The sequence below is a fragment of the Lepisosteus platostomus genome, chromosome 11 (assembly GCF_059453375.1).
Source record: "Lepisosteus platostomus isolate fLepPlt1 chromosome 11, fLepPlt1.hap1, whole genome shotgun sequence".
Taxonomy (NCBI): Eukaryota; Metazoa; Chordata; class Actinopteri; order Semionotiformes; family Lepisosteidae; genus Lepisosteus; species Lepisosteus platostomus.
Genome location: NC_142621.1, coordinates 37,665,677 through 37,689,625, shown reverse-complemented (window position 1 = coordinate 37,689,625; position 23,949 = coordinate 37,665,677). Strand labels below are relative to the sequence as shown.

General features: G+C 39.6%; 1 protein-coding gene across 2 annotated transcripts in view; it reads left to right on the top strand.

Annotated features, from left to right (window-relative positions):
• unc13d (unc-13 homolog D (C. elegans)) overlaps window positions 1–23,949 on the top strand; it is a 33,620-nt gene extending 9,671 nt beyond the window's left edge. The window contains exons 7-35 of one of the 2 annotated variants that reach the window (XM_088599531.1): window positions 120–186; window positions 760–958; window positions 1,879–1,923; window positions 2,449–2,520; window positions 2,616–2,685; window positions 3,064–3,168; window positions 4,318–4,410; window positions 5,062–5,165; window positions 5,836–5,953; window positions 7,588–7,703; window positions 7,942–8,032; window positions 8,345–8,401; window positions 8,808–8,905; window positions 10,306–10,357; window positions 10,587–10,717; window positions 10,916–11,036; window positions 11,331–11,483; window positions 12,001–12,096; window positions 12,831–13,037; window positions 13,514–13,585; window positions 13,949–14,028; window positions 15,140–15,245; window positions 17,021–17,092; window positions 17,626–17,709; window positions 18,175–18,295; window positions 18,534–18,657; window positions 19,528–19,724; window positions 20,405–20,511; window positions 20,975–23,949. In XM_088599531.1, the coding sequence (XP_088455657.1) occupies window positions 120–186; window positions 760–958; window positions 1,879–1,923; window positions 2,449–2,520; window positions 2,616–2,685; window positions 3,064–3,168; window positions 4,318–4,410; window positions 5,062–5,165; window positions 5,836–5,953; window positions 7,588–7,703; window positions 7,942–8,032; window positions 8,345–8,401; window positions 8,808–8,905; window positions 10,306–10,357; window positions 10,587–10,717; window positions 10,916–11,036; window positions 11,331–11,483; window positions 12,001–12,096; window positions 12,831–13,037; window positions 13,514–13,585; window positions 13,949–14,028; window positions 15,140–15,245; window positions 17,021–17,092; window positions 17,626–17,709; window positions 18,175–18,295; window positions 18,534–18,657; window positions 19,528–19,724; window positions 20,405–20,505 (2,952 nt within the window). In that variant the 3' untranslated portion in view covers window positions 20,506–20,511; window positions 20,975–23,949. Of the gene's footprint in view, window positions 1–119; window positions 187–759; window positions 959–1,878; window positions 1,924–2,448; window positions 2,521–2,615; window positions 2,686–3,063; window positions 3,169–4,317; window positions 4,411–5,061; window positions 5,166–5,835; window positions 5,954–7,587; window positions 7,704–7,941; window positions 8,033–8,344; window positions 8,402–8,807; window positions 8,906–10,305; window positions 10,358–10,586; window positions 10,718–10,915; window positions 11,037–11,330; window positions 11,484–12,000; window positions 12,097–12,830; window positions 13,038–13,513; window positions 13,586–13,948; window positions 14,029–15,139; window positions 15,246–17,020; window positions 17,093–17,625; window positions 17,710–18,174; window positions 18,296–18,533; window positions 18,658–19,527; window positions 19,725–20,401; window positions 20,512–20,974 lie in introns of both variants that reach the window. The other variant, XM_088599530.1, reaches the window with a different exon arrangement.

The window sequence follows — 23,949 nt, the reverse complement described above, 5'->3', positions numbered from 1 at the left end:
CTTTTGCAGTGAGTCTTGTTTTTGTCTCTCCTGTAATCCAAACTGAAAAGCATGATTTGTTTGTATGGAATTTATTATCTATTCCAAGGTATCAATCATTCCTTCTATGCCTTCTACAGCCTCCAGTAAACTGCCTTATGGTCACAGTGAAGGAAGCTAAAGGCATTCTGGGAAAAGATGTCAGTGGTAAGCAATTCTGAAATCAGCAAATCAGCCATTTTAAATTATGCCAGAAAAGAAAGGTGTTCATTTCTGTGAACTAATGACTCACACACCTTTTGATTTTTGTTCCAGCTGAGCCTTCAAGTACATGATCAAACCCTTCATTGACTTAATAGCAATAAGATTAACATGAACTGTTTTTTTCCACCTCTTAAACATGTTGGTAGCTTTAACTTACATTTTGTAAGTGAAATAAAAACTCAAATTTGTGACTAGAAACAAAATGAAAATATTCAATTGAAGCAACTTCTTAGATCAAATACATCTTCAATTATCTCATTACGATTGGATGAAATGAAAACCAGCAGGCGTGTGAGTTTCCAGGTCTAAGATTGGGACTACTAATATCTTGATAAGGCAGTGTATGTCTATGAAAACAGTGAATTTTATAAGATAATATCTTGTAAAATTTCTTACATCAGTACTGTTACTGTATATTGATGCTCCATTTATCCATTCTTCCTCCTTTCAATCTCAAATCTTTAATGAAAGAGTTTCTAGCCTAAGAAGTCAGCCAAACTCTTCTTTTCTCTACAGGCTTCAGTGACCCATACTGCATGCTGGCTATCATGTGCACTGAGGATGTTGCATCTGACAACAAGAAAAAAGGGGACACAACCACCCTACACAAGCCCAAGAAAGCTGTGGTGAAAAATGCAATCCCAGATGAGGAGATCTACCAAACCGAGGTCAAGAAACAGACTCTCAATCCCAACTGGAACGAGACCTTCATCCTGTACGAACCCTCCCATACAGTTATTAATGCCTTTTGAGTCCTCCTTCTTTCTCTCTGGAAAAGAAACACAGGACATGTTAGCCTTAAAGAAGACCACTCACTGTGGCTGATAATACATTGTGACCAGCTCCAGGTGCTAAGTCTAAAAAGACAGCAAGACTCTTTCCTCTTTTCCACTTTTGGAACTCCCATCCACTAGAGGCATTGACTCCTGGAGCAGGTGGCAATGCAGTATCAGTCATCACTGGAAAAAGTGTTTAAAACGTACATTTTAAAGCATCACGGAAATCTTTTAAATTGTTAGTTTAGGAGTCTTTGTCAGTTTGTCAAATAGAGAGCCTGCCTTTCCTTAGTGAAAATGTGACAATTGAGCATGGAGAAGATCACTGTAAATCATCAATACGGCTCTGTTTCTCTGCTTTGAACTAACTCATTTAAGATCCAGGTTCTCAAAAGGGCTAAGAATTGGAGACATCACCTTCAAACCCTTAAATTAGTTAACTCACAAATACTACTTACAATAAACTTAAAGGTGCATCTGATTAATATGTCCACTTGTAAAAACAACATTTATTGAATGTCTGAGATAGACATTGGTTCCACTGCTTACACATGGAGGTGTGAATTTCTATATTTAGAGAGGATTGGAAATAGAGCTCTTGGAACATAGGAAGATGCACAAGCACTTGAACACAGTGTTAACAAAATGATGACCATGAACGCATTGGACTTACAGTACCCAGTGCCATTTTTACCTTTTCCTACTGAGTGGCTGGAAGAATAGAGAGAGATATTTCTCATTAAAAAAACTGGAATCATTTGTCAACTAGCTGATCTCCCTGATGTACTGCCTTAAGGGTTGAGCCACTTTGGAACAAGGACTTTTTAGCTCTTTCATTAATGTCTGTTTTCTCTGTTAGGGAAGTTGCAGATCCTGCTAGAGCCAGCTTTCACATGGAAATGTGGTGAGCCTCAAGCTTTCTCAATCTCTCTTCCCCCTTCACCCATCTCATGTCATCTCCTCTGTTTCTGTTCCTTATCTTCATACTGTACATCCCCTCTAACCTGTAGCCTAGTCCTTTTTCACCTGTCTTATGTTTATTTGGTTTCCTCTCTGTTCTTCTCTTTTTTTCCTCTACCTTTCCAAGTCCATTGCCTTTGTTTCTCTGTCCATTCTAAACTCTTATCTGACTCAGTTGTCTCCTCACTCAGCTATCTCTCCTTTTTCTCTGTCTTTATTCTCTCTGTCCTCTCTTCTGAAATAAAATAGCTGATTGTCATGACTGATGCATTTATGAGTTGCCAAAGCAATAACAATTAGTGAAACATTTACATCATGTTACTTCCCTCTACTGATATTTAATAATAGACTTCAAAGACCAGATGGGATAAAACCAGACCAATGTTTTTGGAAAAAGAGCAGTGGGGTGTGTAGTCAAAGGAGATGGATCTAAATGCAGGGATTTGATAGAGGTGTGCTGATTCTACAGGGACAAAGATGAAGATGTGACCTTGGGGCAGAAACTGGAAGAGTTCAGGACCAACTTTCAAGGATTTAAAAGGTGCTGTGGAACATTCTCCAACCCTCATCAAACAAGCTTAGTAACAAGTTATACCTGAGCTGGTGTTGTTGACTGATCTCTTGCTCTCTGTGCAGAATGCTTAAAGAAGTAAAGAAAGAGAAGGGCCAAGATGATTTTCTGGGGAATGTAGCACTCAGTCTACAGGTGAGAGATAAAAAATTGAGTGTTTAATTTCTCCTAATGAGTGTCATTCACCTCAAAGTGCTGTAGCCATCCTTTAATGACACACAAACTGTTTATGCTAGAATTATGCATATTTGTGTTTAATCCAAACATCTTAAAGCAAAGATTGCATTCAAGCTATTTGTCCTTGAGAACATATAAGAAGTAAATTCGATTTTAACAAGTTGAAACATTTCTAGAATATATTGAAATCTACACATTTATGAACAACAAATAATTACTTTTATAAAGTCCAGTGATTGCATCAGTTTTTTTCTTAAGTGTTTCTATGCTCTATTATGATCAAAATGATGGCTGAGAGGATATGTAGAATACTGCTATAATGTGCTTTTGCTTCAGAACCTGCACTACACTGAGGATGAATGGTACACACTGGAGCCCAGGACAGAGACTTACCCTGACAGAGGAAAGTGCCATATGCAGCTCAAATTCATTCACAAAGAAGTAAGCCACTCTAATGATTTTTTCAGGATACTTCTGATTTATAGCTGCCTGAAATACTAGAAGAAGCATTTTCTGCTTCCACAAGATGAGCAGATCAATGGGATTGCTTCACTTTTGATTAGTTACATTTGGATTATTAACGTTTTGCACATCAATGAACAAACCCACATTATTTTCTTTGTGCCATTAATAGTTATTAGTATATATTAGTTCAAATGTCTGCTCCTAATAAAGATGCAATGGCCGGGTTAGCATATTATTATATGTTATTTTAAACGCCTCAGAAGGTTTTAATTTATATACTGAGTAACAGGGTGGGAGTGGGCGGAGTCGCGAAGAACACTGATAAAAGTCGACGCCCCTAACTAAGGGACGGAAACGCCGGTGTGAGATTAGCAGGAATACAAAAAAAATAACATTAAAAAGGTGGAAAATGGAACTGAAAGCAAAAAGAAAGATGTGCCTTTCGATATACGTGCTGGGCTTACTCTGTTCAACGGGGTCCAGCCTGGGAAAAAAAAAAGAGAACCGCTAACACAGCGGTGACCAGACTGGACTTTACCGGGGTCCAGTCTGGAATAGCAGAGTGCGTAATGCCAAAAATAAGAGTAAAAAGTCAGTGTGTAAAAAAGGTCTGCCTGCCCCGGTGAAGATACGTGACGGGACAGGGAAAAATGAATGAAAAAGAAAAATGACGACGCGTTACGCGTAGTACAATCTCCTCCGGGACTGCTGGTAAAAAAGATGCTCCCCTTCTAGGGGTATCCCTGCTCGTCCCTTCGGGGCGTGTCCAGTGTGCTATTATAGCATCTTCACAGCTGTGGTTCATCGTCCAGTAAGCGGAACAGCTTTGACTACAAAGGAGAGGCGTCGCCCTTCATCCAGGGCCCTGCCTCCACACTGGACACGCCCAAGCGTAATCCCACAACTGTGATTAATTCAAAGTCAAGTATAGAGAAAAACTGTGAACCAACCACATTTACCCAAACTAAAGTAGAGAGAGGATTGGGAAAGTATGATAGAAAGAGTAGGAAGCAATAGCTAGTCAAAGATTGGCAAAACCATGAAGAATTGATGTTCTAAAAATTTCCCACAAGGAACTCGTTGGTCCATCTTAAGATCCATTTTAAACAGCTGTGTTCTTCACAGAGAGATGGAGCACTGAGCGCCGGGAGGAGTGCCTATGTCAACTACTGCGGGATACTTCAGCAGTTTGTCCAGTATGACATCTCCCAGAAACAGGTAGGCACCAAGCTCACTGTGATGTTAACAGAGCTCACCCATCCTCAAAAGAATCACAGAGTGAGCTGTGTGCATGACCTTTATTCTTGTGGAGCTGAGATGTGGCTGTTCCTTGCAACACCTAGGGAACAGATGAGCTGCAATGTAGGAAACCCAGCAGTTTAATCAGGCAGGGGTTTGAAAACTTCTGAACCAAATAATGCTTCCTCAACTTCAGTGTTCTCTTAGTTTAATAACAGCACATGCATTATTGTTGTTTTAAAGTTCAGGACCCATTAGGACCCAGCTTGTAAAAATAGAGCTTACATACATACTAAAGTAATTTAGAATATTGCAAATTGTTTATATGGACTGGAAGAAGCTGCAAAAGCAAAACTTCAATAGCCACTGGAATCCCTGTATTTGTTATGCTTATACTGGAGCACCTTAAAATGCCCTTGAGGAAAGTGAAGTGTAGGGTTGAAGGAAGCTGAACACTCGCTGTCTCATTCCCATTAACTCCTATTGCAAATGTGCCTTGCTTTTCTCAAGCTGTCTTCTGGGATGCTGAAGAAGAAAACTACAGAGCATTTAGTGCTTCCACGGGAAGGACTTGCTGTTTATTCTGGAAGTGGAGCCTTTTCTTATTCTCACTTGTCTCTTGGTACACAGGATGGCAGTGCCACGTGGAAGGGAGAGCTCAGCAAGGCAGCACAGACACTGCTGGACCTCCATGCCACTCAAAACGATCTGTCTCCCTTCTTGCAGGACTTGGCGTGAGTATCACAAACAGGCAAAGACCAACCTTCAGATCTTGTGTTGGGCAGAGGTCGTAGCAAGAGTCAGGGATTTTGAAGTAGTGTTAATAACCTAGGTGTTAACACAACATTAGTGATCCGAAATAGACATTTACCTAACAGCACGGTTAAATTGTGTCAGTTGCTACATAAAAACGTGCAACAAGGTGTCAGTTTTTATACTAATGCATATGGAGATTCAGTAACTGACTTGAAAGTGGGCTTGATTGGGAAGGCATCACTTGGCTTCTGAAGATGATATTGAAGCAAAGATATCTGACAATTAAAAAAAGAGACCAAATAAAATGCATCAAAGAAATGTATTTCAAATCAAAATAATTTATTCTTAACCCACAAATGTATATGAAGTACTTCAAATAAAAAACTTCATCAGTTCTCCGTAAATACTACCAAAAATAAAATGTTATTTTTTATGGAATGCTAAAAGTTAATGCTTAATGACCACATGCGATATATACCCGTTTGGTTTTTTTACTCGGTGTATTTTTTCATTGAAAGGCTTCCATTTGGGGCAGATTCGGAGAATCCATTCCGTTGTCATTTTTTAATTATTTATGTACTTAGTCACAATGTATTTCCGCGATCTCCTGCACCTGCCTCTTTTTCAGCGGCTCACCTCTCTCTGCAGGAAGTGGGTGGCGTACAGCAAGCTCAATCAGAAGCTGGAGCTGGACCCCACAGTGCTGTTCCAGCAGCTCACCAGCATTGAGTACCACTGGGGGCAGCAGGAGCTTCCCTTTCTACAGGTAGCACCACTGAGAACCTTTGTTTTTTTAAATTATTAAACGTATAAAGAATTTACAAATACAACTACAACCAGAGGATCCAAAACAGGTACAAGAGAAAAAAACACAAACAGAAAAAAAAACATTTAACCACCAGAGGTAATGAAGTAAATTATGTGATCAAACTGTATTTTTTACATATATCATACGTTTTACTTGCTTTATTATTTCTCAGATTTTTTGTAGAATTTAAATAGTGTTTCAGCTCCACCTCAAAAGTACTAAAAAGGGGAATATTATTAGACCATTTTGATTTATGGATGTGAAATTTACCCAGAATGACTAATACATTTACTATAAATGCTCTTTTTCCAACTTTTCTATTAAACATTACAACAAAATATCAAAATCCTTAAATCTAAAAAACACTGAGAACCTTTAACTGCTGTTACAGATATCTACCTTATTCGATGTTCCCTCTAAGCTGTGCGCGTGTGCGCCCACACTCAGGAAATTGAACTGCGCACAAAAAAAACATAATTAAAATGATAATAATGAAACAAACACGGTCATCAACTGAAAAGTGCGAAATTGACCACATGAGACCGGCTGCGACTTGGCTGTGTGCATTATTATTGCTACTTGATCATCGATATCTATGGTCTTGTAGTCTCGTACCTCACTGCTCATGCTCACTCCACACTGAGTCCCCATGACTGAGCTCGTGGAGTCACTGTCCCGGTCTTTTGAATCTCTATGCTTCACAATAAACAGCATTTTCCTTTTCCGGTTTGCATAGTGTGCATCGTTGAACGTTGATATCGTCGAAACGTAGACTAATTGTTTTCAAATTTGTACTACTCACTTCAAATATATTTTATTAAAAAACTAAAAATATTGATTCACAATGTCTAAAGAGGTGAAGGGCGTTAAGCGCAAAAGAACTGCAAGTTCGTTTAAAATGGAAAAGCTTGACGGAATGGTAGCAACTGCTACTCCGAAAAGTCATCATTTGATATATGTTCCGTTGCGAGAAATAGTAACAGAAAATAATTTCAGGTTTACAATTTTTGTCACTGGAGAAAAAAATTGCACAACTTGATATTTTTTTCACACACAGGGCATTCAAAATTAGAGGGAACATTGATGATGACTTACTTTCAATCACGCAATTGCATAAGAAAATCACAGCTAACTGTAATGAGGTTACTGTGCTATGCAATTTGAATTTAAAATAAGATTTGTATCTCTGGGTCGCTGTAGTCCTTAAAATGGGGACTTGATACAAGAGCTTAAAAACCTTCAAGATTAACCCAGGAAATGACCACAGTGACACTAGGAGAGAAGGACTGAATTTGGAAAGTTCTTCTGAGTACAAAAACCTTCCTAGTCACGATGTTGACCATGGTTCCTTGGGATCCTTTAAGAAATGTCTGGGTCTGATGCTTAGATTAATGAGTTACAAAGCAACCAAGTAAACCAAAAGGCCCCCTCACATTTGTAACTTTTATTATGTCCGGACTGGGCTCTTCATTTGCAAGTAGATGACATAACATGCACAGTACAAGATGATTTTATCTTTCACACACTTCTGCGATGTGTATAATTACAAACTTTTTAGCAGTCATCTCATTGTGTGTGATGGTTTCCTATAGAAACAAGAGCTGGCTGCCTCCCTCCATGACTTCCTGCAGTATGGACTGTCGCTTGTCTCCAAATACCGAGATGTCTTTCTACCGACAGCAACCAAGCGCTTGCACACGCTGCTCAGGTAGGCTTTGAGAGAGGGGGTCATGTGGACAAGTGGTGTCCACATGTCTCTGGCCCATTGTGGACTGTCCTCCAACATTGTAACTCACAGAATCTGGACCACTTCATTTTTCATGACCACACATAGCACAGTATCAATTCTGGTACAGATTTTAGCTGTGAGGAGAGTCAAATACATTAGTAGTGGTGTATGAAGATTAGATGTGGTAACATCTGATTGTTTATATTGCCTATTTCAGGGTGATGGTGCAGATATGCAAAACCAAGGCCTTTCAGAAACTTAACCCATCCACCTTTGATCTTCAGCAAGAGGTGACAAAAGCTGTTCAGGTAATATTTAAATTTTTATAATGTCCATATTTGTGTTTTTAGGTTCTTAGGGAAAAGTACATGTTTAAGGGAAAAAAATGATGATTAGCCAAGCCAGATTTCCTCCAATTCTGAGCTTCAATCAGCCCACCTTGGAACTATAGTTTTTATACCATCATGGGAGAGAAGAAGCTAGCCCACACTCGTCCTCTTTCCCCAACCGGTGATGAGACAGGAATGAATGGGCCTCATTAGTGCCAGACTTCTTAATATCCCCCTTGATAGACAGCATCTTTTCTCACTGGCGCTAATGCATTTATTCCTTATTTGTAGGTGGGTACTCAGGAATGGTTCACCATCAAGAAGGGTTTGCACCAGCCAATGATGAAGGTAAGAACAAGAGAAGAGGTCAGGAATTCTGGCTGATTTTTAACCACAATTTCGGAATTACCAGTAGTTTTTAAGACTCTGATGTCCATCAAAGACCCGTGTACGTCTCCAAGATAATACAATATACTTAACCATGCTGTGACTGTTTACATATTGGTACCTGCAGAAACTAGTATAAGAAGCAGTGTCCAATCTTCTTTCCATGAGACCATGGAAGCCACAGTGAAGAATTTAATTCCAAACCAGGTGATTATGGAACAGACCAAGGACCCAATCTAAAACACAAACTTCATCCGGTACAAAACCCTCTATCCAGCATCATTGTCTGTGACTATCCTTCTCTTCACCCAGATCCTCATTCCTTTCCCTTTGTTCATCTCTCCATCTCTTTGTCTTTTTTCTGCAGGATGTTGGAGAGACAATCAAAGCTCTAGCTGGCCTTGTTAACGAGCTGCAGGAAGATGTTAAACTCAACAAAGATGTGTGGAACAAAGTCTTTATCAGGTGATTATTCATGCAGCTGGTAGCGTTCCCTTTACTTTTTCACATGTAAGTTCACAGTCTGCCCAATCTGGATGGGTGCTGCAAGAAACCACCACTACAAATAAAGACCTTCAACTTTTGTGTAACGGGTGATTTGCAGTGAACCTGCTATGGAAAAGTAACTCTCTGGACATTGAAAGGTGCTGCAAGGTCACACATCTGCACAGCAGATTTGCTCTCTTGCCTGTGCGATGTGGGGTTTTGTGGGGCTGTCAGTGTGTCTGACATGTCTGCACATGTGACAGATTTGACATAAAATAACCCAATACAGAGGTGCCCACTCCTGGTTTCAAAGCTTACCTGACCAGTAACTATTGAATCATCCATCTCAAAAGACATGAAGCAATTTATTTTCGATCAATGAATCTGATGACTTGTTAAAAAAAATTACTTACAAACCATTCAAAATACAAATTTGAAGACATTCGCCCCCCAAAGATCAGAGTTGTTTCCATCATACACACTACTTTATAAACAACTAAGATAAATGTCTTGCTTAATTTATCACTAAATTACAAGGGATGCCGAACTTTACACTCAAATACAATAGCGAGTACATAAAAAAGAATTACACATGTAATGTAAATTGGTATGACTGTGTCACTGGCAAGTGGAGAAGAGTTATCACTTTTCTGTTATTCATAATTAAGAAAAATCATTGGTATTGCAAATGAGATGTATATAGCTAAAAGTGAGATGTATTTTAAGCACCGCAGGTCAATGCATGCACTATTACAAAATTATTATGATAATTAAAAACAAAACTTAAATGTAAGTTGAAAAAGACAAACCAAAAAGCTTTGTCAGCACCATTATGATAATTTAGTCCAATCAAAAACAATATCAAGTTCATGCTGGTGAACTGTGTTTTATTGATATGGCCTTTGGAATTTACCTTATGGTAAGGCTTTTAAGACCTATTTAAGTCCATTATTTATGTGTTTTCTTTCAGTTCTGGTGCTTCAATGGCCAGAATTTTGTCATCACACAAATGATCTGATCTGTGCAAGTGCATGAGAATGCCTTGCTGCTTCTGTAGTTTCCTGTAGCCAACATGTCAGTTCAAAAAAACATATCTGAAAGTCTTATTTCCCCAATGGCATTAATTTCACAACAGCAGATAGTTCATTTAAAGGTTAAAAAAGAGCAGCACAATGCAAAACACAATTATGTGGAAGTACCTGTAATTTGTACAGCAGTGACAGCAGCTGGGAGTGATGTCAGACAGACAGCAGCCTGCAGAACATGACTCTGTTGCTAACAAAAAAAAGCTAACAAAAGTAAAGTGAGTAAGCTAGACATTAGATTTTATAAATATGAAAACTCATCAGATTGTAAACAATCTCTTGCACTTTTCACAGCGCAGTTCAACTTGATGTCTTTACAGTGATCTATATAGAACAGGACACCTTGGTAAGTAGAAGTGTTTTTTTTTCTCTTTTGACTTTATTTTACAAATGCCTTTAAGGTAAAAATCCCATGCTATAGGTCCCAGACCCTAAGGGTCAGGTTAAATGTGGTTTATCTGTGTTTGCTTTTGTGTTTTAAAATCAGGTCATTTATTTTTCAAAACAAGAGCCCTCTGTGAAAAGTCCACTTAAATGAAGCCCTGATGATGATATTTGTGCCTCTGTACGAGCAGATTGCAGCAGAGATCGATTACACGCTAAGCAGTCTGGGAAGTCAAATCGACCAGCAGCTCGCCAACACACTGTACCCCCTCTACCTGAGCCTCAAGGCCATCCACAAAGAGAAGGCCTTTCTGCAGAAGAGGTTAGTCAACCTGGAGCTGGAGCTCCCTGTAAATGGTGTTTACCTTCATCCTTATCCACTCTTGAAAATAACACATTCAGTCTGGCAGACAAACAGGGACAAGGAAGAAAAAGAAAAGCAATCAAGGGGAGAAATAAAGCAAAGAAAATTGAAGTAAAATCTGGAGTAAAGTAAGACGTGTATCTGACTTTGTTGCAGAGGGAAGCTGCTGGCTCTGACAGAATTCCATGTGAGGTTCCGGGATGCACTGCCTCACTGGCTCAACAAGGCCTACAACACCACACTGGAGAGAGTGCAGAGGGCAGTACAGGTGGATCAGGTACCCTCTCACCTCCGTCCCTCCTGCTCTTCATCACCAGACTCCAACTCCACCCTTCTCTGATAACCTGACAACTCTCCCCTTCACTGACAACCTCAGACTGGTATACTCCATGCTCCTTTCTCTCTTATCACTCTGTTAATGAAGCCATGGAGTGTGTCAGACTTGAGCTTGATGTCTTTCCTTTTTACCAAAACACAAACTGGTCTGCATTGTGTGACGGGTAATTGCTCTGTGACTGCAATGCTTTATGTGGCTTTCTGAGTGCAGGTTTTGCTGATTTGTCTCTTATAGCTCCAACCCCTACTGGATGGCTGTGTCCCCATCAAACACAGTTCCTCAGCAGTGGACTTGGCCGCCTGTCTTCAACCCATCAGTCAGATGTGGAATGATCTGAGCTGGCCAGATCCTGAAGAAGCCTTCATGCTGATGGTTAAACTGACTGAGGTAACTGGCAGTCAGATGATCAAAATAAGGAACCTGACTCTCTTATGCAGATGTTTCTTTCTCAGATATTTCCTCAACAATCCTAAATAAAAGGTTAATCTGTAAAATAAGACCAGAGATAAACTAAAAACTAGTGCTCAAGGTCCCCCTATACTAGAAATGTGGAACGCAAGAGTGGGCTAAAACTATTTAAGCACACAAAAAACTGTATTTCCTAGGTTGTCCTCCGGTAGTTTTGCACCTTTGTTTTTTTCATGGTTTTAAGAAAGATAGGAGTACATTTAATTATCAAGCTAAATTCTCTTTTATATGAGACTATGCTAATTTATTGTGAATGCTATTGTAATACTGTAAAGGCTAAAACTACAACGTGAATTCCAAATAATTTTAAAAGAGCGATAAGGAAATGAATCATGTATAAATTAGTTTTGTAATTTTGAATGTGGTAGACACTCATCTGTGTGAGCTTTTTGTGGGCTGACAGCTGGGTGCCATGTGTCTGTGTTTCTAAATCCAGGACATATGCAAGATTGCACTGACATATTGTAGGATGGTCAAGCAACGGGCTGAGGAGCTCTCTGACAAGTCAGACCATAGCCATGCGGTGAACAAGGTATGAGCCAGCCTAAGACTCCAGTGTCTCCTGTTTTCCCCTTAATCCTTCTTTTACAGACGTAATTGTATTGACTGGCTGTGCGTAGACAGGCTGTTAATGGCAGCTGTGGCCTTACTGCTGTTCATAACTTTTATCCAGTTGTGCATAGATAGCCTGCAACAAGTGGGGTGGTCTGTTAAACTCTAGCTGGCTGTATTTCGGACATACTGTATGCAGATATGCTTTGAATACAGTTTTCAAAGTGGTTAAAAAGAAGTGTTAGTATGTTGAAAGGGGTAATCTCATTGGAATTTCTTTTCCAAAGGGCCATGCTCAATAGAATAGTATCAGCATCTCACATTCAATTGGCAGTTAATCTGTGTAATCTAAAAATGATTGATTATCCTTTGTGCTGTAACATGCTGCATGGAAGATTGTGGGGGTGCAGTTTTCAAGTATAGTTTTTAAACATTCTGATAAGCTAAACTTGAATTGTGGTCCTCAGTCTTTTTTCTTAACAATTGTTGTTTCTGATTAGGGTTCTGTCGCATCACCCACTGAAATAGCTAAGATTTCCTACTGACTAGAGTGTTGACAATTAGACTATATACTACTAAATTAGATTCGCTAGGCTGCAAGAATATTTCAGATGTTGAGATGTAAAACACATTACTACGTTGTTTGTGTTGAAAAACATGGCACCGATCTGATCTGTGGAATCCATGCTCTTTCTGTCTTCCTCCTTTGTGCAGCTCTGTGTGGTGGTCAACAACATGGAGCACCTGAGGACCATCCTGAACAGGCTCCCCGAGCAGCTGAACTGGGCCGGGCTGCGGGAGACCACGAAGCACGTGATCAGGGAGGAGCAGTTCCACAACACGCTGCCCTCCCAGCTGCAGCACGCGCAGGGCGTGCTGGGCAAGCAGATCCGCACCGCCGTGGAGACGCTGGGGCAGCAGGTGCCACACCCACTTGAGTTCACAGCTGAGGGTCCAAAAAACCTAAAAAAAAACTTAAAAACCTATAGCAGCCTGCATTATAGATAGACTTGCATGAAAAGACTTGCATACACCTTGCCCACATGAAAGATCTGTGCAGATTGCAAGTAGAAATATACAGATAGGTACTTCATGGTGAAAATACAGTAAAAAAAGTATTTCAACCAATAAATCTATCAGACCTCTCCCTTTTTCCTGTAAAATAAAAATAGATACCTCTTTATATGTATTTTAAGGTAGAATATATTTTAATGTAAACTGTTAGGTGCTGGGTGGGTCACAAACCTGTGATTGTGGGCTGTGTGGGTTGTGACCAGTCATGTATTGTGAATGCAATACAATTTGTTTTATCGCCATTCTTTGTGTATCAGTAAAAACAGGGTCCTCTGTGATTTCTCACCCATTATTTGCCCCCCACACGCCTCTCTCTGTTTCAGCTCCGTGCAGACATTGAGAAACATATCCTCAACATGGCTGCCCACCGCAGATATTCATCAAGCACAGAAGATGTAAGACCTTTTTATAGCATTACATAAACAGAAAACATTCTGCTTTCACCTCTGATTTCATTTCTGATCTTGAACCAGTTCTCTTGAATCTTAATTCACTATGAAAACTCATCTGTTCAAAACAATTTCAGTTCCTTTATTGTGTGTTTTATGGAACTTTCAGATCATCATTAATCTGCTTGCTCTTCTATATATTTTTTTTAGTGGAACAACACAAGTGGATTAAATGTCGGGCCTCTTAGAGTAGGCCACTGAACGTTAACAGTGTGTCCTGCCTCTCAATTGTAAAACAGTGACTGTTTTCCTGATTTACCAACTATAGCAGGAAGGCTGGGAGTGACTCTCTTGCTCTGTGTCCCACAGGCTGTTGTGCCCCTGATGAGGTATCTGGAGAAAGAGCTGCATTACATGAATGAGAACCTGGTGCAGGAGAACTTCAATAGGTACAGGAGACACACTGAAGTATCACACAGCTGCTTGTACTGGCCACTATGAACATGCTGTATTAAGATTAATCAAGAATTCATTAAAATTGAACAGCTTGTGAATATTGCATGATTTTATATGGACTTTACCCAGTGTAGGGCTCATAAGAATCCTTGCCCTTCTCCACAAGAGTATAAGCTTCTGATCCATCCAGCACCTAATTGTGCATTTTGAAATTAATATGACTTTATAATCCATTTAATATATGAATGTAATTTTTGGCTTACACCATGAGGTAAAGGTTAACTCATGAGGACGCGTTAGTATCTAAATCCATATGACTCTGAAGGAAGGTTTAGGTTTGGTAAACATTGGCTTGTATTCTTTGCTCTTTCATGTTATCTGCCTTGCTTTTTATGAAATGTTATTCTCCTACAGACTAAAAGCTTGAATAAGAGGAAATGAGTAGTAGAGCCTTGTGCTCCTTCAATGGGGCTTTTTGAAATGATGCAACACCAAAGAGAACTTGGAATATTTTCACAAGCTCATTCTTGTGATTAAACACATGGGCGATGACGAAACAGCACATCCGAATTAGACAGAAAATACTCAAAAGTAACTTAATAGACAACCGCAAGTCTGAAAGAAAGACTTGTTTATTTTAGAACAGTATCCAAAATCCATATTCTTCATTGCTAACGTTTAAAAAGGTTATTTGCTGCACATTGCTGCACATTGGTGGTGGTGGAGGGGAGTCCCCATTACCTGTAAAGCGCTTTGAGTGGAGTGTCCAGAAAAAGCGCTATATAAGTGTAAGCAATTAATTAATTAATTATTTCAAACAAACTGTCTAACTGGGATCTATTCATATGGATTCTGTGTCATGAATGTGTAGTGACCCCACAGGCCAGGATTTCTGATGCAGTCATGAAAATGTGTTAATGCAAAGCATTAACTCCACTTGTGTTGTGCCTCTGCTATGAGTATTGCCAGAATACATAGACATTAGCCTCTGCTGTCTCAGGTGTAGGCTATGTAAATCAGTTTTGGGAGTGAGGAAATTAATCCATGATTACAGAACCAATTAATCTTTCCACCTACTCCTGCTCACTGTCCTCTCCCCTGCAGCCTCCTGGCTCCTCTGTGGGCCAACTCTGTCAAGATCATTGACAAAGTGTCTCAGCAGCAGAATAGTGTGATGGAGTTCTACCAGCGTCTACATTATACTCTGCAGGTAAACACTGCATTTCATGAGATGGGCTACAAACTCAATTTCATGCTGTGACTGTACTGCACTAGATTAATACTGTGTTTCGTGGGTTTTGGGACTGTTTACTTTGGACTGTTTAACTTATTAATTTCTCATCCCATTGTTATAATTCAGTTGTATTTTTTAATTGAAGTAGCCGTGGATACAATCATTGGCAAAACTGAAACTGGAATATATGTATATATGTCCAGAATTAATAGCTGATACACTGGATTATTTAAAGATTCATCTGGAAGAGGTCATTAATATTACTTAGCTACTAGTAACCAAGTGAGTTAATGGACTGAATTATTATTTTAGGTTTCTTGTCATTTGTGACCTTTCTTTTGCTCTTCTGGACATGGCAATTATTTGGGTCTACTGGCTAATTACTGTACAACTCCCACTGGGACCCTCATCACTGCAAGATGAAAAGCAATGTGCAGAGTAGAGTAGAAGAAGACCAGGCATAGAGCAGAGGGCTCATGGAGCTCTCACTGAAAACAGTTCACGCTCACAAGCACCTGTCCCTGCCACAGGGATCACAAACACACCTCAGAGCTGAGTAGGCTTGGTCAATTGTGCACTGCTGCAGATAGGAAAATCCCAGTCACGGTCAGGTTGCATTATTGCCCAGAGGCTCAGACTGCACTCTGTCTAAGTTCCAGGACATAGTGAGCCACACAGGAGCTCCTAGCTAAATACTCTGACTGAAAATCATGGTTAAACTGCCAGTGGGAGGGAGACCCATATTGGTACTAACTCTCGTATCAGTTACTAACCAGAAGTAAGGTTACTCCTGATATTTCACGAGATTAGGTTTCAAGATGGCTAAGACGTGAACCAGTAAATAGTTTGTTACTGCACTTACCAATTTAGTGACTGCTTCTTTATGTCAAAACCCACAACAAATGCTTCAGAAATATTTTGTTGTGTGATTGGTCTTTTATGAGATTAAATTCAGTTAATGAACCATTCAGTTGTATCCTAAATACTCTATATCTGGGGCTTACATGGTGTAGTTTGCCTTGTATTAATATCTGGGCACTGTGTTTAATGATAAACCTATGTTTACTGAAAGGACTTCCTTTGGAGTACAAAAGTAATTCTATCAATGTTTATATTTTTACTGAAAGTAGAATTTCATTTATCTTTTGGTTGACTTAATTCAGTATAAAGACAAAAAAAAACTTCACAATGTTGTAAACCTCAGCACCTAAATCATTGGTGAGTCTTTAAGACTCAGCACAGCTGTATGCCCAGCAGACCCTGAGGAAGGTCTATGCCATCGCTGAAGACCCATCGAACTTCCTTCATCAGTCTTTTAACCTTTTGCCCTCATGAAAATGTTTTCACTGTCCAAAGTGCAAGACAAATAGAAAGAAAAAATATTGTTCCAGAGGCCACCAGGCTTGCAATAATTAATGTAAATAAGCTTCATCACTACAATGTCTATTGGATAGACTGTGCATTTTCTTTAATACCTTCTTAAATATTTCACACTGTTACGTTCATAATCGTTTTCGTAGTCCATTTCTTTTTACTACTGTATATATATTTCTTATTAATGTTGTTTCATGTGTTATGTTTTGTATGTTGTATAGCTTGCTTCTTAAATTACCCCTCTTGGGCATGAATAAAGTATTTTCAATTGAATTGTACAAACCATCAGGTTTCTGCTGTACAAATATGCTATTTTGTATATATGTGTTGATTTGAGGAGCTCCAGCCTATGTGTGACTGGCTTGCCTGTGTTTCAGTGCTTGGAGCAGTGCTTCCATGCAGAAGGAAACGGCCTGCCTCTTGAAACCCTGCATACTGCAGAATACAAGGTAAGGTTCCTGCACAGACATTATACCTGTCTGAGCACTCCTGTCTGAATATTCACTCTCTACTTGAGGTATATCTGGCCCGTGTTTATCCACGTTACAGTTGCATTAAGCAGACAGAGAGTATGCATTTCTCCTTTCCTCCATCTAAAGGTTATATCCAGGACCACTGGTACACATTTATCTGATGACCTGGATGAACTGGAACAATCTTAGTGTAAAATATCTCATGACTGCAATAGCACTAGTTAAGTGTTTGGAACTTTAATGTGCACTTTGCCCCTGAATGTGTGATGTATTAGGAAGGAGAAAAATCCCAGAGGTAAATAACCTACTGGACCATTTCCTAAAAATGGGTTGTAAGAGATAAATTAACAATATACTGTAGATTCTGGCTGAGTGGTCTCCAGTGAGCCCCGTTCTATTCTAGTGTATCATTTTCTAGCGGGCCATACTCCTACATCTGTGATGTACATCTGCCTCCGGTGGTAACTATTCTGTGGTGGGATTTCACCAACCTTTTTTCTCTACTTCAGGAACTGAAGGCTCATCTTACATTACACTCTTTAAGTACCCAGCAGCTCATAGAGAAATTCTTGGAGCAGAAGGTCTGGGAGCAGGTGAGTGATTTCATTTACTCTGTGAAAGTACAGCTTAGTCCGCAGCCCATCGTACAGGCTTATGGTCTCAAAGTATCTAACACAGCAAATGAGTGTAATAATTATGCTCCTGTACACAGTTTTATGCAAGTGTTTTTGATGAAGAATGTAGTGCAGGGTATATACAGTTGCAGAGCACTTTTGAAGGTGTAAGCATACACCTAATTCACCTGATTCAACATCTGAGGGTTCATCCCAGTGACACAGTTATCCTTCCAAGACAGACCACCTAGTGTAACAGTTAAGTCCAGGGAGGTAGAGTCTCACTTCTCTGAAACGTCAGCCCCGGTAAACTGAGTATCTAGGAGAATCCATCATTACATGCATATGATATTACAAACTTGTTACACGTTTCACAAGTAAGCCTTGAGATTTAACAGGCGGAGCACAGGGTGGGATGACAAATGTTCTCCTGATTTTTTGCAGAAGAGTTACACCAATGAGAAGTATGGAGCTGTGACGCTGATAGGATCCTACAAGAAATCAGACCAGAGACTTCACATCGAGGTCCTCAACGCCGTCAACCTTATCCCCCTTGATTCCAATGGTATGACCATTTTCAGGATGGGTTAAGGCAGGAGTGAGGAGTAGCTGTTAGGACTCTGAACTTTTATAACTGGTTGTGGGTTCAAATTCCAGGTGAGACCCTCTTGATGTGCTCTTCGGCACATTGTTTCACTTAGATGTTCAGAAGTGCTGTAGATGGGTATTAAAGTATATCGCTCTGAATAAGTGCGTCAGGCAAACAAATAATCGTAAACATTGTCCCTTCCTCCCAATGACAGGCTCCAGTGACCCATTCGTACATCTGTCCCTTGAACCCCGGCACCTCTTTCCAGAAGTGGAGGCCAGGAGTACAAAGATCAAGAAGAGTGACCTCAACCCGCTCTTCGAGGAGGCATTTGAATTGTACGAGTCCCATTTCTATTTCAACATGTTGTAAAATAAGCCTTTTTTCATTTTTTGAGACCACATTGTTTTTTGTATCATTGGTGAAAACTATTATTACAAATAGTCAATGCTGAATTCAAGGTGTAGACCTGGACCTGGACCATAATATAAGTGGTTTGGAAAGCGGGAAAATCAGATATCATTAATGGTGAAGCTTCTTACAGTCAATTCCAATCCTGCTCAAACAGACAAGAAAATATCTGAGTGTGCTCTGTTTCTTGGACCATGAGATCTAATTAATCTAATTAATTTAGATTTTGCCCATGTGAAATATGGACCATTTCCTTATGACGTCATTAATTCTAAGATAAATTATGTTGAACAGAAGAATGGTGATAGCATGAAGAGTGTTAATTTAATTAACAATATGATGACTGTAGAAGAAATACTTTTGCATAAGGGTGTGAATGGTGCTGAGTTACTGTGGCAAAACCATGTCAAGTTTGTGCATTAATCTCCTCTTTAACTTGATTTCCTGAATTAAACCATTCAGCAATATGTATGAGCTCTCATCCAAGATAATTTGGAAATGTTTGTCTGAAGCCCTGAAACACAAACACACACCAGCAGAGAAGTTAATGATAATGACAATGAAAGTGTTGGGTACAATGTGTTCATTAAGAGTGCTGGAGAACTGTTCTAAAAATACCTGTAATGCATGTGACAATGAAGCTCCACCAGAAGTGCTGGACTGACCAGAAAATTTAGAAATGATTGTATTAAAGAAAAGATGACCATTAGACCAGCCTGATCTCAGGTGCATTTCTAGTTTTTGAACTGGTGCTAGATTAATGACCCTCCTTCCTCACTTCTCTCTCTGTGTGCCAGCCTTGTGTCTGTGGAGCAGTGCCACACTGCAGGGGCCTGCCTTGTAATCACTGTCCTGGACCACGACACCCTGCGTGCTGATGACTTTGAGGGAGAGGCTTTCCTGTCACTACGGGCGATTCCGGGTATAGGGAGTGCCCAGGACCAGCCAGGCACCCCTCAGATCCGACTACCGCTCATGCACCCCAAACCAAATGGTACCTTTCCCAGCGTTTCCCAGTGGTCTTGTTCCTACTCTTAGGGCTACAGGGCATTCCACTTTTCAACCTACCCAGACAGCTGGCTCAGCATATTAACAATACCACCCAAAAGCAGATTTCAAGGTTCCCAAACCTACTGAGCTCTACAGTGTAATGTATAAGTCAAGCTAGACTTCATCCTGATTGAGTGTTGATCTCAATGAACCCACTGTGGTTAGGAAACAATCCTGAATGCTAGCTCACTGCAAGGCTTAAATCTTTTTTTTTTTTAATCATTATCTTATGACTGCATTTGTTTTCACAAATTGTTTTAAGTTGTTGATGTTATTATTCTAGTAACACAGACCAGTACTTTACCTGCCCTTTCAAGTGCTCTATTGAAACTGATTGTCTCCATTGTTCTAAACTCCTACACTCAACAACCTAGCAATGACCACGAAAGAGGAATTTTCCACCACCACTAGATGTGTGAAAACAAAAAAGACATTTTTAGAATAATAGTTATGTGCATCTAGAGATCACACACAGATTTTAGCACGGACATTAAGATTTCTGATTCACTAATAACATGCCTTTGGCAACAGATAGATCAAGTACATTTACCTCTTGTTTTTCCCTTACTGCCATCGTCACATTTTTTACTGTGTTCCTGTTTCATTTCTCCGGATCCAAAGTAGATAAGATCCTGCGCCTGCTCGAGGTGAGGAAGTCAGAGCGAGATGCCCAGGCCTTCGTGAAGCTACGGAAGCAAAGAGAAAAGAAATCCAAGGAGGTGTGAGCAGAGGTGAGGAGCTGCTGGAGAAACGGACCCCGCGACAACACCAGATCTGTTGTCTTTTTTTCTGGGGTGGCTGTGTTTTCGGCGGGTGTGACATTAATCAGCCTTCAATTCATCTGCCACTACTAATTTCAGGATAAATGGCAAATTACTACTTTTAATTGCCATTTCAACAAAATTAATGATGTTTCCACTAAGGAGACAGAAACCACATGAAATGACACGTCTTCCTTAAGCCAGGTTTTTTCATTACTTTATAGACCTTCACATAGGCCTAGATCCGAGCTCTAATTCAGTCCATTTCCACAGACAAAATTGTAAGAGCTATTTAAAATTGTTAATGTTGTCATCCTATGAATCTTGTCCTTTGTTAGTCATTAAATGGAACATGTCTTTATGTCTGGAATTACTTAGCAACTGAATACTATTTCATGACACTTTTTCTTTTCTTTTCACTGTAATTTTCAAGACACTCAACTGAATGAACTGGACCCTTGAAAATGGACACTTTGCATTTTCACTGCCTGACCATTTTATTAGGGCCTGGACCCAACTCTCCACCATTTGACCTGATGGATTACAGAACACTGATTCTGAGAGGACTGATACCCTGGTGCTGCAGTGACCCATGGTTTGTTTGGAAGAGATATTGCTGTAGGCTTAGGGAATCTATAGAAGAGGAGTCTTATTGGTAGTTACTTGCCTGTTCTAATTATTTCCCTTGTGTTACATTCCCGTCACACTGTAATTCTTTTAAATCAAAGGCTTTATCATATCTAATAACCCAGATTGTTTTACCCAAGCCCTTACTCTGACTCATTTATCCTGTCTGGGCTGCACCAGCTGTGCACAGTTCCATTCCTAAGATATATTGTAAATATTCCCCCATACTGTTTGATACTCGCTAGTTTACAACTAAGCAATGTTTAATTTCAGTTGCAAAACACAAACTTAAAACAGAACCTTCCTAGTTCATTATGAAAAGTAATGATATCAAATTGATGATGCCTTGTGTGCTGTCAGTAGCCAATTGCCAGTGTGGTTCTCAGATTGGGTGTGCTCAGGGACATTGATCAAAACTTGCAGGGACACAAAGTCAACTCTTCCCATTGCAATGAGAAGCAAAGAAAAAAATTAGTGACGTTTCTTCAATATATGGCACACTAATATTATAGTGGTAAAACATTTTACTGAGGACCATGAACTATAACACCCTGGTCCTGAGACTATATCAGTTGCCTTTATGTACAATATGCCTGTACCATGTAAGAAACACTAATAGGCCAAAAAGTACCTTGAAACTATGGATAATTCCAGAACATGTGGTTGGAATAATCATCAAAGAGTAGATTCCCGTGTTATAACTACCTAAAGGTAAGATGGATTTCTGCTCGTCCTGTTAAAAAAACCTTTGCTAAAAAAAACCTGTTACTCTTTTCACTTGACTACCACCCTGACCTGCCCTCCACATACAAGACTCTCAATGACAAAAGATCTTTCCAAAAAACACATTTCCCTCAACTAGGTAAAGCATTGTATACTGTTGTCTGATTTTGAAAAATATAACAATGTCTGTAGTGAAAGTCGTCCAGTTCAAACCCTGTACAAAAGCTCTTCTCTAGCTATGCTACCTTCAGTGATCCTCTACGTCTGCAGCAGTACCCAGGTTCCCAATTCAGCCAAAACAGAGGAGCAACTTACTATCAAAGCAATCATCGATGTCAGAGATTTCCAAGTGGACTTGATCTGCAGCGATGAAATATATATCAGCATGTCCTCTCCATTCCTGTTGCAGTGGTTGTACTTGGAAATCCTTGCAAGTTTCAGCTGCACAGATGGTGCTTCTGAAAGTCTCTTCTACTACAACAACTCCTAGCAGTTTTCAACCAAAGAACCAGAACCCCCACAGGTTGACCTAATAAAGCAGTCAGGCAAATTGAATCCTGTACACCTTCCACTTCAAACTAAAATGTGCTGAGAAATTATTAATAATGATTCTTTAAATGTTTTTTTTCCTGTGATCATCAAACTTCTGCTTTGTTAAGTGGCAGGATGTGTGCTGTACGGGTAGCCTAAAGCAGTGATTTCCATTTAATCTCAACTGCATAATATCCCATTATGCGGCTGCTGCTACATTCTTTACTTTGTATGGCCGGAAAATCCTTATTTTTGTGTTTTCCATCAAAAGCCCAAAGCACTGTTTGTTCTGTCCTCACAAAAATCTCAGGCTTTCTGAAAGTCAGACCAAAAGAGCATGACAAGACAAATTTAGTTGTGCAAAAGGGCGTAAGGAAGATTACGTTAGGTGAAAAATCCAAATAATTTTTTTCATTAATACTGCCACACTGTGGGTTAGTAATGATACTCTGATCTCCAGGTTGCTACAAATATCATACGTGACCTCATAGCATAGGAGTGGGATAGTATGCAGCTGAGATTATAATTCTGGGTATATTTTCTGAACAAAACAACTTTTTAAGACAAAGGCTAGATTTCTGAAAATAGCTGAAGATCATCCTTCACTTATTATTTTCTCAGTTGTAATACAGTTGCTACTGTATATTTGTTCATGCAGTGAAGTATTTGTTTTCTTAGAAGTGTTACAGCCATGCAAGTGAGCCACCCACCAAGACTCATGGATACTGAACATGTCTGCTGAAGTACGGAGAAGTCTTGTTCATTTATTACTCCACATTGTACACACCACAGAACACAAGATCTCTTACACCTCTAAAGGTTATCTTTGGGGTTTATTGTTGAATTTTTAATAATTATATGCCTCACACAGTGGATCCCAACCCCATTTTTAAGTGGTAATGAAATGCATTGATAACAAAAATCAGGATGATGTATCTCCACAATAAATTACTGCTCTACACAAGCTATGATATTTTAACTGAAGTTCAGAAGGAATGACGACAACCAGGTCTCTTTCATGCCTGCTGTTGTAAATAATAATCTTTCCTAGCGTCATTTCCTGAGGCTATATATATATATTAAGTAAATCTTATTTTTCATATCCCTCCTCCAACTGATCTCCACTTTTGGAGTTCCCCTGAACAGCCTATTTGTCCTTTGGTCAGGGAGCTGACCCTTAGCTAAGCAGCTTGAACCAAAAATCTCAACAACTAAATACCCGAATTAAAAATTCACAAAGGCATCTAATTCTTGGATGTCGTTATTTCTTGTGTGAAAAGGTTGCTAAGGTGAGGTCTCAAAGGTGTCCCACCAAGAAAATGTTTGCACCGCAGCACTACAGACATGTTACGTCCGTAAGGCTTGGATCTTCTGTGCTCACTAGAGTTCTGTGAGAAATACACAAGCAATGGCAATATCTCTTCACTGCAGCAGGGTCTTGAGGGGATACAATTGTAAAAGCTGTAAATTGGTTTAAGTAGCAGAACCTACTGTAACATGTAAATAAAAGCAATGACAGATAAACTA